The sequence below is a fragment of the Apis florea genome, unplaced genomic scaffold (genome assembly GCF_048593485.1).
Source record: "Apis florea isolate Af1SG1 unplaced genomic scaffold, ASM4859348v1 contig_3587_pilon, whole genome shotgun sequence".
Classification (NCBI taxonomy): Eukaryota; Metazoa; Arthropoda; class Insecta; order Hymenoptera; family Apidae; genus Apis; species Apis florea.
The window spans coordinates 1,313,244-1,328,839 of record NW_028256789.1 but is presented as its reverse complement, the minus strand read 5'-3'; the positions used below and the strand labels follow the sequence as shown (position 1 = coordinate 1,328,839).

At 44.0% G+C, this 15,596-nt stretch overlaps 1 protein-coding gene across 17 annotated transcripts in view; it reads left to right on the top strand.

Annotated features, from left to right (window-relative positions):
- Ca-beta (Calcium channel protein beta subunit) overlaps window positions 1-15,596 on the top strand; it is an 83,987-nt gene that overhangs the window by 56,241 nt on the left and 12,150 nt on the right. For 4 of the 17 annotated variants that reach the window (XM_086914421.1, XM_086914419.1, XM_086914424.1 and 1 more), the window contains 8 exons: window positions 9,437-9,553; window positions 10,726-10,845; window positions 11,026-11,236; window positions 12,288-12,376; window positions 13,606-13,742; window positions 13,841-14,006; window positions 14,080-14,449; window positions 15,280-15,318. In XM_086914421.1, the coding sequence (XP_086770547.1) occupies window positions 9,437-9,553; window positions 10,726-10,845; window positions 11,026-11,236; window positions 12,288-12,376; window positions 13,606-13,742; window positions 13,841-14,006; window positions 14,080-14,449; window positions 15,280-15,318 (1,249 nt within the window). Of the gene's footprint in view, window positions 1-109; window positions 250-372; window positions 1,010-3,043; window positions 3,356-5,433; window positions 6,000-9,436; window positions 9,554-10,725; window positions 10,846-11,025; window positions 11,237-12,287; window positions 12,377-13,605; window positions 13,743-13,840; window positions 14,007-14,079; window positions 14,450-15,279; window positions 15,319-15,596 lie in introns of those variants that run through there. The other 13 variants (XM_086914428.1, XM_086914423.1, XM_086914426.1 and 10 more) reach the window with 9 other exon arrangements.

Here is a 15,596-nt window from a genome sequence, read left to right as displayed (position 1 = left end):
GCGAGGATCGCGTTGGTTGGGAAAGTGAGAGATAGAGTAGATAGAAGCGGATGAATGAGCGTGGGATGCATTGAGCTCGTAGCGGTGGATCCTCTTCCGTTTGTTTGGATCGTGGCGAGTGGACGCATAATATATTGCACGCGATTCGAGAATAGCTTATGTATCAATCGTGTATGACAGTTCTGTCGTATCGATCGATTACAACAAGACAAGGAGATTAATTGTACAGACCTTTGTCTAATTTCAATCGTAAGCTCGATACATACATATATATATAAAATTCCATCCAATAATAATAAGAGGACAATTAACACCACGAAAATCTGTCGTATCGAAGAAACGTTGAAAACGTATTCATCCTTCCTCCTCATTCCTCCTCGTTCCCTCCAAATTCTTCTCTTTCTTTCGAGTGTAAAATCTCGGGTTGAAAAGTCAAGGTTAAGGCCAAAGATTTATGCGTTCGATATACCCGAAACACGTCACCAGCAATCGCGTTCACCTTTCGGCATGAGTCCAAAGATCGCGAGCAAGCCTGTTAATCGTTCCTCCTTCTATCGTTACAATTGTTTCTCGTTTCCGTACAGTTGATTACTTGAAAAAAAAAAAAAAAAAATAGAAAAATCGGCGAGATCTTGAGAACGAATCCTCGATGCATCCTCCGCGGTCAAAGGAGTCGTGATCCCGTGCGACAGACGAGTGCGCGAAGTGAATAAAGGAACTGACAGTCGTCGGCCAGTGATAAATGCGGTTTAGAACCAGGACCAGACGCGCCTCGTGCCGGAAGTCGATGGACTCGCGAAGCTGACGAAAGCTGATCCACGTAGGCGATCGTGTAAACGGTGCTCGTTCATCCGATTGTTCACCCTTCTCTGTTTATACGACCCGAGTACAAGGTACGCGCGAGTTCTCCGCTCTTTCACGGGTTCGCCGCGATACACGGGGCAAGAAAATGGCGCATTTTCGTCGACCAGCCAGGCGGGAGCACTACAAACCCTTTGGAAGGAGGAAGGTAAACGGAAATAACGAACGGAGACTAACGAACCATTGTGTTATCATATTGATACTACTAATACCGATACAGATCGAACAAATTGGGGGAGGGGGAGGGAGGGGGAAGAACGAAAAACCAAGACCCTCTGGATATTTGGATATAATTGAATCGATTCGTCGAGTCTTGATATTTTTATTATTATTATTATTATTATTATTATTAATCAGAGGATAAATGGAACTTTGAAGATGACGAACAAGATTGTCTCCTCCTTCTAACACTAGAATTAAAAAAAAAAAAAGCTATTAATACTTAAAATGCTATTCCTGTATAATATATATAGATTAATTTAAATTTAATATCGTTGCGCGAAAAGATTGATAACAGAGATCGAATAACAAGGGGACGACAAAATTGTTTTCACAGGAACGACTTGTGTAACCGATCTATTCTTAAAATTGTACTTTAAATGACAGGATGCTCTAATGCCGCGTTTCTACTGAAATAGCTGCGACGTCCTTCGATGCTCGAAGAGTGTCCTCTCGGTCGCCAAGTTTGCCAAATCAGCCTTCTGCAACGCGTGTTTTGCATCATTTGCAAATTGTATACGGCTTCTCGCGCAAAACCATCCCAATCTTCTCCCCGCCTATTTTCTCGAACGTGTCTCTTCGCAACGTGTCCCTCTACGAGTAAGGATGGCCCCTTCGATTCGATCGGTTTGCGGCTTACGACTCGACACAGGCGAAACAGGCATGCGCTTTGTACAGCGACTCGAAACTTAACTTCCAATTACTTTCGTCTAATTAAGAAACAGGGGCAGGTCGTTGTTCCCTTCGACTCGAAACAAACAAAAGCGTGTTCGTCGCGATGACAAATTTTTTTACGTAATAACGATCCTCCACTTTGCACACTTTGCACGAGGAAGAAGGGTCTTTTCTTCTTTTCATTCCTTTCATGGTAATAATCATGGTGATTCCGGCGAGAAAGTTTAAAAGAGGACAAGTGGCGAGAGTAAATCAGCTTAACCCAGTTTATGAATCAACCTGTAACCCGGCTTGAAAGGAGAAAAAGTTCTCGTGGAAACGAGATAGTGGCGGGATTTGTTGGCAAATTGGATTCCACGACGATATTTAACACGGCCAATCCGATATGAAATCCTCGTCAAATCAATCCTGTTTGTTGGCAAAGTAGGCTCGCGACGGGTTATCAACGTGGAAAATTCAATTAATCGTCCGATTCTGTACACGTCCCTCTTGCTAATTCAAAATCAATATCGAACTTATCTTCGATTTTATCTTCTCCTTCTTTTCCTTTACGAAACGCTAACGAAATTCCAGAAATTTGTATTTCTGTCGTTACAAGTAATCTCTCCACCTCTAATATCCTAATTTTCTTTAATTAAAAAAAAGATTTTCGATCCAACGAATTGTCACTGATTAATAAAAATCGATAAATTCGAAACATAAAAGACACATCCGATTCCATTCCATTCTTAAAGATCCGCAATCGAAACGAAACTCTTGTTCCCTCCTCGAGACCGATCCTCGACGAGGCGGCAACCTCGTCGTAAGGGGAATATGTCGTTCGATTCGTCGTTCGAATGACACAGTTTCGGTTGGTGGAAACTGTTTGACCGCGTCCAACACGCCTCGTGGTTCCGCGATTCGACTCCGATCGCCCCATACACGCACGCGTTACCCAATCGTTCCTCTTCCTCCGCCCGTCCCCTCACAAGCGTGTGTGTGCGTGTGTGTGTGTGTGTGTGTGTGCAGTCGTAAGTAAGGTTTGATAGGACACGTTGCCTTCAGGGTGCAGTGGCCTGGCGTTGTCGTGCGGGTCGGACAGGGGTGGCGAAGATCGGGAGGGGGAGGAGAAGGTGGAGGGGGGGGGGGGCGTGGATCGATATAGTCACGGGGGTGTCGTCCGGCTTCCTCGGTGGCGCCACAGAGCGGGTGAGTCGGCAAACCCTTGGGCCGATGTATGTATCAACTAACCCGGCCAGGAACGCGTTCGTAGGGAAAACGTAGAGTGTCAGTACGCGGAGATACGTCGTCCCCCGTCGAGTCGCGCGTGTGCCTTTCGAAACCGACTGTGGTGTGAGTTCACTTGTGCTCCGACTAGGAATAACAATAAAGAAAGAAAGGGAAAGAAAAAGGAATAGAAAAATAAAGAAAGATTGTTATTGAACGAAGGATCGAGGAGGATCTCGAGGAAAGATTTTTTTTTTTTTTATCTTCTCTCTGGTCGGGAACACGCGTCGTGCCGGGAGGCTCGGCGTACCACGCACGCGACCACTTTTCGACGTTTCCAAGCTGTTGATATTTGTTTTCCTTATCTACTTCCGCGCGAGACGATCCAACGCAGGTACATTCATCATACCGTTGATTAGAAGAAGACGTTACGAGATTAGAAAAAAGAGAGAGAGAGAGAGAGATAGGGATAGAGAAGTAGGGTACGAGCGCAGGCAGCTTTTCCTTTTTTTTTTTTTTCTTTTCTCGATAAATGTTGATAACGCGACGGGTCTGAGTCGATCGAATGAACGTGAACTCGCCACTCGACGATGTCGTTGACCCGCTTCCGAGACCGTCCTCCTCCGCTTTTACAGGCCCTCTGAATTGTCAGTTTCCCGTGAATTCCTCCTGAATCTAGGCAACCGGTCAAGTGTATCCACGAAGGAGGCGAAGGAACGTCTACGCTCCCGTTCGCATCTCCATTTTTCTCCCCTTCTCCTTACATTTCCTTTTCTTCTTTCCCCCCCCCCCCTTTTTTTTACGCTTTTCGCTCGTTTGTGTTTACGACGGATGAAATCTTGGGGCAAATTGCTTCGCGTTCGAGGGAAGACGAAAAGGGTGCACGGTTAAGGATAAGGAGAGTGTCTATTATTCTTCAAAAGACACTGGCGTTATTCGCGGAACGAACAGGAACTCGTTTCTTCCACCCTCTGCCCACGGAGAGTCTTCTCAACGCCTCGAGTAACAATTGCAGGAAGTTGGTGGTTGGTTATCGCGGAATGGTGAATTCGTCGTCGTTTCCCGTCGAGTAATCGTCCACTGTTTACAAAAGGATAGCGCACTCGAACGACACACATAGTTACAAAGAGGTCAACGGAATCGATTGCCCTCTTCCCCTTCCTCCAAAGATAATTCCAAACGGTCTGTTTCTCTTTCTTTCGATGGAAAATTATCGCTTTAATTTTAATTGCACAGTTGGATATCGAGGCTGTCCATAACAACGAGCCTGATCAATTATTACAGAGGGATCAAGGGAATCGCACGACAGCTCTCTAACTCTTTTCGGCCAACTACTTTTTCCCTGTAATGTAATTTCTATTTTCTTTCTTTTATTTCTCCTTCTTCTTCTATCCCGAGAGGAATTTGCGTGTTCCATTCGACCGTAAAATCTGGAATTCTCTTAACGATCCTTCGATCGTGGCCACACGTATAATCGAAGCCTTACCAGCTTGATCTCTCGATCCTCGATCCTTATTAACCGTGTTACGGGTCGACCTGTGACACATAATCAGAACTTTGCGCATCTCTAAATTACATAAGCGTCGTTCGACCGATATTTTTAATCCTGTTCATACTTCATGGACGTTGAAAATTCGTTCGATGGAAATACCTTCGAATCGGTTTTAAACCGATTTTTTTCTTTTCTTTTTTTTTTTTTTTTTTCTAAAGCCGCGAGATAAAAAGCTTGGTCGAAGACAGATATGAATGTATAGGTTGTTATATACGTGACCAGCCTCCGGGACCGATCTCAAATCGACCGTGAATGGTCCAGGGGCAACAGCGTGGATCCACCTGGTCGTTACTTTAATTGCTACGATGTAATTAACGGCGGTGGCAGTCGTTAGTCGAGGTCGAAGTCGTGTACGGACCAAGACGTTGCTCGCCCTTTCTCGTTAAGATCCTCGAGAGCAATTATATCGGCATATTTCGTGACAGCGACGAAACGACCGCCAGTCTGGCACCGAGAAAAAGGGGTGTAAATTTATATTGGACGATTCGTCCACGACGGATCCACGAGAGAGGCGAACAGGGGGGTTAGGCGGAGGTTTAGATTGTTTAGATCCTTCTGTTTAGATGGTTCGTTCGAGTAACGTGTCGGAGAATGAGTTGGACGAATCTGAAGAATCTGAAGAATCGGGAGAAAGATACAGACAAGGAATATATGGATCGATGAAAAGATTTAGAACGAAATTTTGGCGATTTTTAAAATATTCTTGCAAGCGATTCGAATGGTAAAAAAAAAACTTTACATCACCGTTTTCGCGACGAAGTTTATCGAGAAAAGAAACGATTCGATCCATAATCGAGAGCAGAATCACGGTTCGTGAACGAATCTCAAACCATCTCGATCTCGAACTCGTCTTTGCCTGCGTTCGTGTGCCCCATTTCCAAGCCTCATTTCCCCCTCTCACCGAACGATCCTCTTGCCAGCAGCGTGTTCGAGGGTGTACACGAAGAGGGTGTCGTGGAAGAGTGAGCTCGCCTCGCGCAGAAATCCGCGATGCACGCGAAAGTCGAAGCACCAGGTGGCCGAGGCGCGATGAAGCCCGATGTGCGCCGCGAGTAGAACAGTGGCGTTTGGATGGCTTGCAAACGGAAGCGGAAAAAGTCGTGGAAGAAGTCGCCCGAGGGAAGTCGCGGAGAGTGACTCTCGCGCCGGCCAGCATGGCGTGGCGGCGCCGCGCGTAACTTTTCCGACCGACCAAGGTGTTCTTTAGTTTGGGGTTTCTAGTTTGGTGAAAAGCGACCGAGGGCCGAGGAGAGAAAGGCGCAATGCGGTAGCGCAATGTGGTAGAATAGCGAGAGTTTAGCGGATCAACGTGGCCGGCACAGAGTTCACGCAGGGTGAACGAAACTGGGCCATAATACTTGGAGTCGAAGGGCCCGGAAGTGGGTGAAAGCCACTCGAACAACGGCCCAGGCGACGACGACCCTGCCTTCCGGCGATGATCGGATACAATCAACACAATTCTGGCTACAACAAGCTATTCACGCAGGTACACCATCAGGGAAACGCGTTGCTTTCGATAATAATCTTTTGCGTATGCGTTCAGGAAGGAATCTTTAGACATCTGTAGTCATTGAAAATTTAACGATAGAACGCTCGTGGAAAATCGTTCTAGGATTCTTTGCTTAAATTTGTGTTAATTGTTTACCAGAAGATAATTTTGTAGAATTTATATCTTTGATCGATACTTTAATTTTGGCAGAGGATATGATGTTTCTTTGGAAAATCGTTTTTCTTTTAAATGTATTAATTTTTTTGTATTAATTTTGAAGGGAAGAAGAAGAAATTCGAATGAATTATTCGTTTAATTCGAATTAAATTGAAGATTGCACGAACGTCGTATTATTCTCGCGATAATTTGATTGGACGATCATCTTCTCTTTGTATTCCTCGAAGAAGAACGATCTTTCTTTTACTTTCCGTTGTTTCTTCTTCTTCTTCTTCTTCTTCTTCTTTTTTTATTACATGTGACGCAAATAAGATTGTAAGAGGATAACGGTTGTAACGGGAGGGAGGGGAGGAAGCAGATAAAGGGTGTCAATGAATCGGCCTCCTTACACAAAGTAAATTAGTTGCAAGGGATGAACGGGGGCGCCTGCCAGGCGTCTTCATCAATTTTCTCCATTTTATAAAGGGTTTTCCACGCCGCGCGATGCGTCGCACAAGTTTTACATTAATCAGCCTGGCGTGAAATAAAAGCGGCCAGCCGTGCCATCGTTGCACAGCCTCGATCCTTTACGTTGCAATCTAAATCGATCCGGTTTACATTTTGAGCGTGAAACCGAGCGTTCCCTGTATGCTCCATTGCTCCTCCACGTCCTATTCACATCTTTTTTACACTTTTATCTTCTGTCCAGATTTTATTTTATTTATTTTTTTTTTTTTTTACTCCGTTACTTACGTGTTACTCAGCCATTCTTCCGGTGAACTTTATCATTTCTCGTCTATTCTCACTTTCTTTCTTCTACTTATCGTTAAAATTGCATCATTCCACTCTCCACTCTTTCTTCTCTCGTCCGATCGATATCATCGGTTTACCTTTCTTTTATTGTCAATTCTGTACCGTTCGACTCGACTCGATCTTTCGCTTCGCTTCGATTTTTATTATTGTCTTTCCTTTCTCTTATTTCGACGAACGAATCACCACGAATCACATTATCGCTATTTCATCTTTCATCTAACTATTTAGTTAACTATACTAGGATACAGAAAAATTTCCTGATTTAATATCCTATATTTCTTCTCCCTGTTATCCAATCATATAAAATTCCTCGTCTAAAAATTCGTCATCACGATTGTTCGAAAGAATTCCCGTCCCCGTGATCCCCAAGAGGGTCGAAGAAGGTCGTGGTAGCACGCATAGACGAGTTTACACAGTCACGCACGGGAAACAGGTAGAGAGAGAAAGAGAGAGAGAGAGAGAGAAAGACGATTAAGTAAAGGCCGTTGGCATGGTTACAAGCCCCGAACGAATGAATTCATCGTCCCGACAGAGAGAGAGAGAGAGAGAGAGGAGAGGAGAGGAGAAAAAAGGGGGGGAAAAAAAAGGAAATTCGTTTTTAAGGGTGAGAAAGTGGAGAAGTAGCAACGAATCGTTTCGTATCACTCTCTTCGTATCTACAACACCAGACGAATGCAACACCGTTAAGATGCAAATTTGGCGCGACACACGTACACACACACATCCGAGCATCCTTTGCATTTAATTAAGTATCTAATTACAGGTAAAAGCTTTGACTTTGAAAAGTGGATCAATACATCAATGTCGCGGCAACTCGGGATCGATAAAACTGTTAGAAATTGCGTCTCCTCTCTCTCTCTCTCTCTCTCTCTCTCTCTTCGCCGAACGAAGAGAGAATTTCAGCGTCTCTCATTTTCTATTCTACTCGTAGCGACGAACTCGAACGCGACGAGTCGACACGTCGTCTTCCATTGGGATCGATCGATCCAATTAATTCCTCGTACGGCGAATTAATTGAGCATCCTTTTTCTTTTTTTTTTTTTTTTTTTTTACGAGGCCGCTCGCATTGTCGCCAACCGTGGTTGCGTTAACCGTGTTCTCCTGAATCGTTTGCCAGGACGCGTTTCGCGTGGTGACGCAACGAATTGCGCCGTATAGTATCGTATATAGATAGAATCCTAATTTTTGTCGCCGATAATTCTCGGCGTTTGCCCAATCGTTTGCACTCGATTATTCTAGAAATTGCACTCAACGGGCCACGGTGAATTATAAACGTGTCATAAATTTCGCGACGCCTAATTTTGGAGATACGCTACATTGAGATTTGAAAACGGCCAGGCTATAGATGATGGAAATGATGGAAAATCGAGGGGGGAGGAAAAGGGAGTGCTTCTTGAATCTCAGTCGATGGATCTCTCTATTCTTCTTAGACAGGAGATTGTTGGCAGGCTTTTGACAGCACGTAATATTTCGAAAGAGGATACATGAATCGAGGATACGAAACTCGTATGATCATATGATCGTCGAATTTAATCCTGTCACTTACTGTGTGACGAAATAAGGAGATTCTTTGAGAATGAATCATACGTCTGATCGAACATGATCCGTTTCCACTTATTCCTCCGCGTTCCTCGACTCACTTGTTCCAGAGAAGATCAATTTTTTTTTCTTTTCCAAATCGTACGTACATATAATTTCGAATTTAAGCGATGATCAAGCGAAATTAGAACGGTGATTATTAGAGCAACCAGCAGGGATCGAATTTGAAACGAGCGTGTTCAAAATTCGTATTTATTATTATTTGCAGGGAAACGATTTCGCTACCTGTGCAATTTCCATTTCGAACCGACAAATCATCGCAAACTAGCGCGTTAAGATGTTTTCAAAGAGGTAGACTCTTCAGAGGGAGGACAGTCGCTTCAGAACCGGCGAAACTTCTCTTTTTAAGCTAATGGTCCCCGACACTCCAAACCCTTGACAACTTCTCCAGGGTTTCCGTGGCGGGCAAAATATCACGGCTCCTCGCAATTCTCGGAACACGAGAATTGATGAAAAATCTCACTCGCGAGAATTGCAGACATTTGGGATGGGATCGTCGAGTAACAAAGAAACGACTTCGCCACTTTGAAATTATTTCCAATTTCCGTTTAAATTTCATAAATCGTTATAGACGATAATATTATTCATCCAGGAATTCAATTCGTTCACTTGAACTCTAATTTTTATAAATAAAAATAATATCGATAAAGTAAAATTGGAGGGAGGGGAGTAGAGAATTGACGAGTGTTACGTTATATACGACTTCCAAGAAGAAAAGATCAGAAACGTGTCGACACAATTACGACAGAGAAATCGAAAAGGGGCATATCGATCGAACTGAGATCGATTCGACAACGATCCGAATAAACGCAACAATGCGAGCCGCTTGGAGGCGCAATTTAAACGAGTTTGTTTTGTATTTTCAGGGCTCGGCAGACTCGAACTACTCACAGCCGAGCTCGGATCTCTCGCTGGACGAGGAGAAAGAGAGCTTGCGTCGTGAGAAGGAGAGGCAGGCCCTCAATCAACTTGAAAAAGCCAGGGTAAGTCATTGATCTTTCGCATGTTCTAGTTTCACATCACTCTCTCTCTCTCTCTCTATCCCTTTCTCCTTTCTTCTCTCTCCATCCCCGAGTCTGTTTTTCCACAAGCCTTTCGTAAATCGTTTCGTATCGATCGAACAACTTTCCATCGTCATCGTCTACGGCCTTGTGTTCCTTCTCTCTGCCCGCAAGCAACGAGAAGCGTGTCAATGAATAAGCGCGCCAGACTAATGAGATTTCATCCGCGGAGGACGAAATCGAATTAACGCGTCTCCTTTGTTTTTCGACAATGGATGCAGATGCATTATCCGGCCGCCATCCGTGATATTATTGCCCTCTACAGGCCCTCCCCCCTTTTTCCTAATAGATCGTGTTAGAAACGCGGCGAGGTCGAGCAATTATCCGACCGTTGTTTCAAAGCTTTCGCGCCATTCTCTTCTTTCTTGGCTCCGTGTTACGTGCACGATTGCCTAATAGCCTCCGTTCGTGTGTCGACGAACTCTTGGATTAGGCTGTTGATTTATGACATTTCGAACCGAAAGGGAAACTGAGATATCTCTCCAACACTATCAAATGTTCGAACGTTCGAATTCTCGATCGTTTTGCATTCCAAGCAATCCAAATTTTCGGACTAATAAGTTTCCAATTCTCTAAAAATAAATTAAGATTCCGAATCGGTCGCATTCCTCGGTATCGAATCGGTGTTAATTTTCCGAGGAAACGAAAACGTTTTGTTTAGAGCGGTACGAATCGAATTATGAAGAGTCGCCATCGAAACGTATAAAACGGCACCGATCACTTTCGAACGAGCATTAAATGAATATTGATTAACTAAGCGACGACCTTCGAGGCGCATCGCGACAACCCTATCGGTTTATTACGCTTTTTATTCTCCGTCACGTGGTACACGTTGACAATGCACCGATCATCCATGATCTGATCGGCATTTACGCTTAAATTGCAGTTGCACGGAGTATCGTTACGGTATAATGGATTATGCGACGTGACCCAATAAAAGAGAAATCGATAATGCCAACGATGAAACTATCCTTCTATCCTCCTCGAAGAAAATTTTTTTCACACACAGACCGTCCTTTCGATCCTTCCTTCCAATCTAAAATTCCAAAATTGTTTCTTCAAAATAATGGGATAATTTTTGTAAAATTATTCAGACGAAACCGGTAGCGTTCGCAGTGCGGACCAATGTGAGCTATGACGGATCCGTCGACGATGATTCGCCGGTCCATGGCTCGGCTGTCAGCTTCGAGGTTCGCGACTTCCTGCACATCAAGGTACGTTATGTGAACAGAGGATTAAAAATTGTTGTCGGTAATCGAAATATTCCAAATCTTGAGAAATTCAAAAATCCACGATACAACGACGATGTAATACAAATCTATATAAATTGTATAATAAAATCTAGAGAATCAAAGAGAAAAGTGAGAAGAATCTGTGTACGAAACTGTGTGCAGGAGAAGTACGACAACAACTGGTGGATAGGCAGGCTGGTGAAAGAGAACTCGGACGTCGGTTTCATCCCATCCCCGGTGAAATTGGAGGCCCTGAGGCAGCAGGCGAGCGCTGCACGTGGTACAAAGGGTCTCTATTCGACGCGTGGAGGGTCTTCAGGGAACCTTGGCGAGAGTGGTATGCCCTCACGTGGTTCCACACCACCTACACCAGGTATCCTAGCACGTCCTTCTTTCTTTCCGCCCCTCGAAAACCACCGGTGTACCTGTACGGCAATTCCCGACCGATCGATGATCCGACGGTGAAAACAGGCGAAGAGGGAGAGGTCCTCGTGCAAAAATATGCAAAACACGAAAAAAAAAAAAGAGTGAGGGGAAAGAGAAAAGAGAAAAAGCGAAAAACATAACAGAGACCGAGAATGGAAAAAAGAAAAGAACGAAAAGAAAGAATATCAAAAGAAAAAAAAAAAAATCTCCCGAAAGAGTTGGCCCTAAGTATCTGAACAAATACACTCTATTAGCTTTCGTTTCTTTCCACACGCATTTGTCGCGAGCTTCTTTCTTACCTTTCACCATTCTTCTTTGCTCGTTTTTCCTCTTTTTTTTTTTTTTTTTTTTTTAGTTATCGAAATAGATCCTCGACTAGAAATGATCGAATTAGATTAGAGGAAGTTTTCGCTCGCGTTGGTCATTGAAAACTTTTGCGTAACATTTTGTTCGATTCGTTAATTTTTTTCCAATAACGTTCTTGGATCCATATATAGATAGGGATGAGTTAACCGAGCAATCCTGACTTTTCTATAAGAATTTTTGAGAAACCTTTTTGAAAAACATTTTAAAAACATGGGATTTTGGAAGGATTCGCAATTCCGTCAATGACCCACGCACAAGTCAACGATCACACGCTTGACATTAGTGGCAATGTTCACTCACCTCGCAATTCAGTCAGATTCGAAATCAATCGATCCAACCCACCGGCAATCATGCTCTACACGAACTCTCCACCATATTAGTTATATCTCCGCTGTAAATGAACTTTCATTATTAGTTGCTTTCCAGATAGATCTCTCCGAATCGAGCAATACATTCGAAATTAATTAGAATTGTCCTTAGGTTCTTCCTGGTGTTCGCAATTCGATCGCTTCTCATTCACAAATACATATGTAACATAATTTTCCTTGAGAGAAAGAGGGACACTTATCGATGCACGATAATGACCAGGAATCGTTTCCACGATTAATTCGAGCGATTCTTTTTCTCGACAGGTGACGACAGCGACAGCGTGCGGGGCGGTAAGGCAACGTTGACCACACCACCGGCTAAGGAGAAAAGGAAGAACTTCTTCAAGAAGCCGGTAAACGATTTCGACAATCGAATCGCGATGTCTGTGGCTACTTCTTTTTTTTTTTATTTTTTATTTTTTTCTTATGCTTACACACGCGATATCGTGATCGCTTTGATTGATCATTTGGATCTCGGCGATACTAGTCGAAACGATAGTTCGAAAATACCAGTGCAATGTCTCGTCCAACGTTTCAAACGTTCGTCCTTCACGTTCACGATGGATTAGCAAGTTAATAATTGGACGAGTACCGATCAAAATTTTTCGTCGATTTGGCAAAGATTCGTCGTGTGCGATGTGATAAAACTTGATGACGTGGACGAGGCTTACGTGTCTAAATTTATCTGTCGGTGCTAGAAAATATCGTGGACCACGCGAGGACTAGCAGATTTATTTCTGTGAGTATGCGACTGTGTGTATGAAACAGTCTCTATATCTATTTCTCTCTCTCTCTCTCTTTCTCTCGTGGTGCATCGGTTGTGATATTCGTTGAACGAGGAAGAAGAAGAGGAAAGTAAGAAAGGACAGAGCATCATCGTAACATCATCGAGCATTCAGACTCGCACGTATAACTCTCACCAAGAGTTTATCTAATAATTTCCACGATCAGTTTCCACACGGAGTATAAACTTCCATTCACGATCGTTTATCAGCTGGCTGCTCCGTGAACACGATAAATGTTCCTATTTATTTTCCACGTCAAGTGTGTCGATGCGCGAGTAGAGATTTCTAGCATCGATCGGATAACAGCGTCGAGTGTGTATCAATCTTAGCGGACCATTCTTTTTTCTTTCTTCTTACCATCATCGTTCATCATAGAACGACGATGATGATTCGATAGAACGAGAGAAAACGCACGGTCTATTCGTTGAAAATGGTTCGTCAATAATGTATATAGATATAATTAGCTTCTAGATTATACGATATTTAGAGTACGTAGGAGATCGTTGATAGCTTAGGTATGATCGGTTAGTTTATCGAACACACTGCTTGGCCAAAGTGTCTTTGAATGACGATGACGATGACGATGGATACGAGAAGAAGAAAGGTCTTTGGCCGTGCAGGAGGATAGGTCGTATCGTGTCTCGTGTCGACATGGCCATTAACTGTTTTCAATGTTTTCAATGTTGCATTCCGTGCTCACGAAGTCCTACGTAAGTGAGAGACTATCTTGGGGCTGATCCTGGCGCGCAGGACCTCCTCTTGATCGGTCTACGCTCATTTCCACGTCACGATTTCAGGAAACGACCACACCTTACGACGTTGTACCATCCATGAGGCCTGTCGTGTTGGTCGGTCCATCGTTGAAGGGTTATCAGGTCACGGATATGATGCAGAAGGCGTTGTTCGATTACTTGAAGCACAGGTTCCGAGGCAGGTACGTACATCTTTCATTCCAATTTCTTTCCGTTCCTTTTTACTCTAATAGAGTAAGTAGAATCGTTTGTAATCGTGTAATACGTCGATACGTTTCAGAATAATTATCACTAGGGTAATGGCGGACATTTCATTGGCGAAGAGATCGTTACTCAACAATCCAACGAAACGAGCGATCATGGAACGATCCACCAGCAGAAGCAGCTGTTTGGCCGAGGTTCAAGCCGAGATCGAGAGGATTTTCGAGCTTGCCAGAACCCTTCAGGTACTTTTCCCTTTTTCCATACATTTTCTCCCTGAAATAATCATCCTCTTAACAAAAATTATATTTCCTCCAGTTGGTAGTGTTGGACTGCGACACGATCAATCACCCGTCGCAATTGGCGAAGACCAGTCTAGCGCCGACGATCGTCTACCTGAAGATCTCCTCGCCCAAAGTGCTCCAAAGGTTGATCAAGTCGCGGGGAAAGTCGCAGATCAGACACCTGAACGTGCAGATGGTGGCAGCCGAGAAACTGGCCCAGTGTCCGCCCGAGATGTTCGACGTGATCCTGGACGAGAATCAGTTGGAGGAGGCTTGCGAGCACGTGGCAGAGTACCTGGAAGCTTATTGGAGGGCCACGCATCCCCAAGTGATCCCGGCCGTGCCACGTCCTATTCCTGCACCGGATGCACCGGTCGACGTGCTCACACCCCGCGTCACATCAGGTATCACGTTTATCTCGACGCGATTCTGCTTCATTATGGTCGTATATATCATCGTCGGGGATCTCGTAGCCGTGGGGTGACGAACTGGCGGCCTGTCTCCTTACTTTCTCGCTCCAAGCCTCCGTACAGCCGTCATGGTCTTGATATTAATTCGATTTTTACACTCTTTATTAATTTCCCGTTCAAATTTTCGTTTGCGAGGCATTTGTGATTATCCTCGATCGATGGGCAGGCTCTACTGAGCCTGTTGTCCGCTTCATCCATCGAACAACAAAATGCTGTGAAATAATGAAATTTTGTCAGTTTTCTCATTTCTCGAAGATCGAGGATAATAGACAATGTTAGACAAAAAATCGGAGTTCGTCACCCCCCGAGTTCGTAGCCGAATGTTTCCAAGTACAAATATTCTACGTGAGTTTCATTATCGCGGAGAATGGTCTGGTTAGGGTTGATACGCTCGATCGATCATCAGGGGGTAGAGTATTTGTATTTAAATCGATTCATACATCTCGATAATTGGATTATTTCATTTTCCCGAAGGGAGATATTATACATACATCGATCTCCATCGACGCACCAATTGACGAAAGTATAAATCCGTCATCACGCGTTCTATCATCATATATCGCGCGATGTTAACGGCGAATAATCGCGATATCATATCATCATCTCATTATTCTCGTCCACCACCATTTTCGATCCTTCTCGCCTCGATACGATCCTAACCCCTCAGCCCTGAATGGCTAGGTCGAGGTTTCTAGCTCACTTGAAACTCTAACGAGCCCCAATTCCGTCAACTAACACTCGACACTTTCTTCTTGCCTCTTCAGGTGCCCATCATGAGAGTTACTACGGCCACGAGCCAAGAGGTAACCCAACCTTTTCCTCGAGCGCAACATTGTACACGCGCGTTCCTTCTTTTTTTTGGTTTTTTTTTTTTTGAGTTGTCTTTTCTATGAGCTCAATTGTCGCGCAGCCTGTGTTTCCGTTACTCGCTTAAGAAAAAATAGAAAGGTAGAAAGAGAAATCGAGGTGAAATTATTTCGAATAAACGTCTATATAGGAAAAAAAAAAAAAAACACGCGAACGAAACACGCGTTAACTGTACTTCCTGTCTTCTTCGACGTTTCTCGACGCTTCTCGTCGC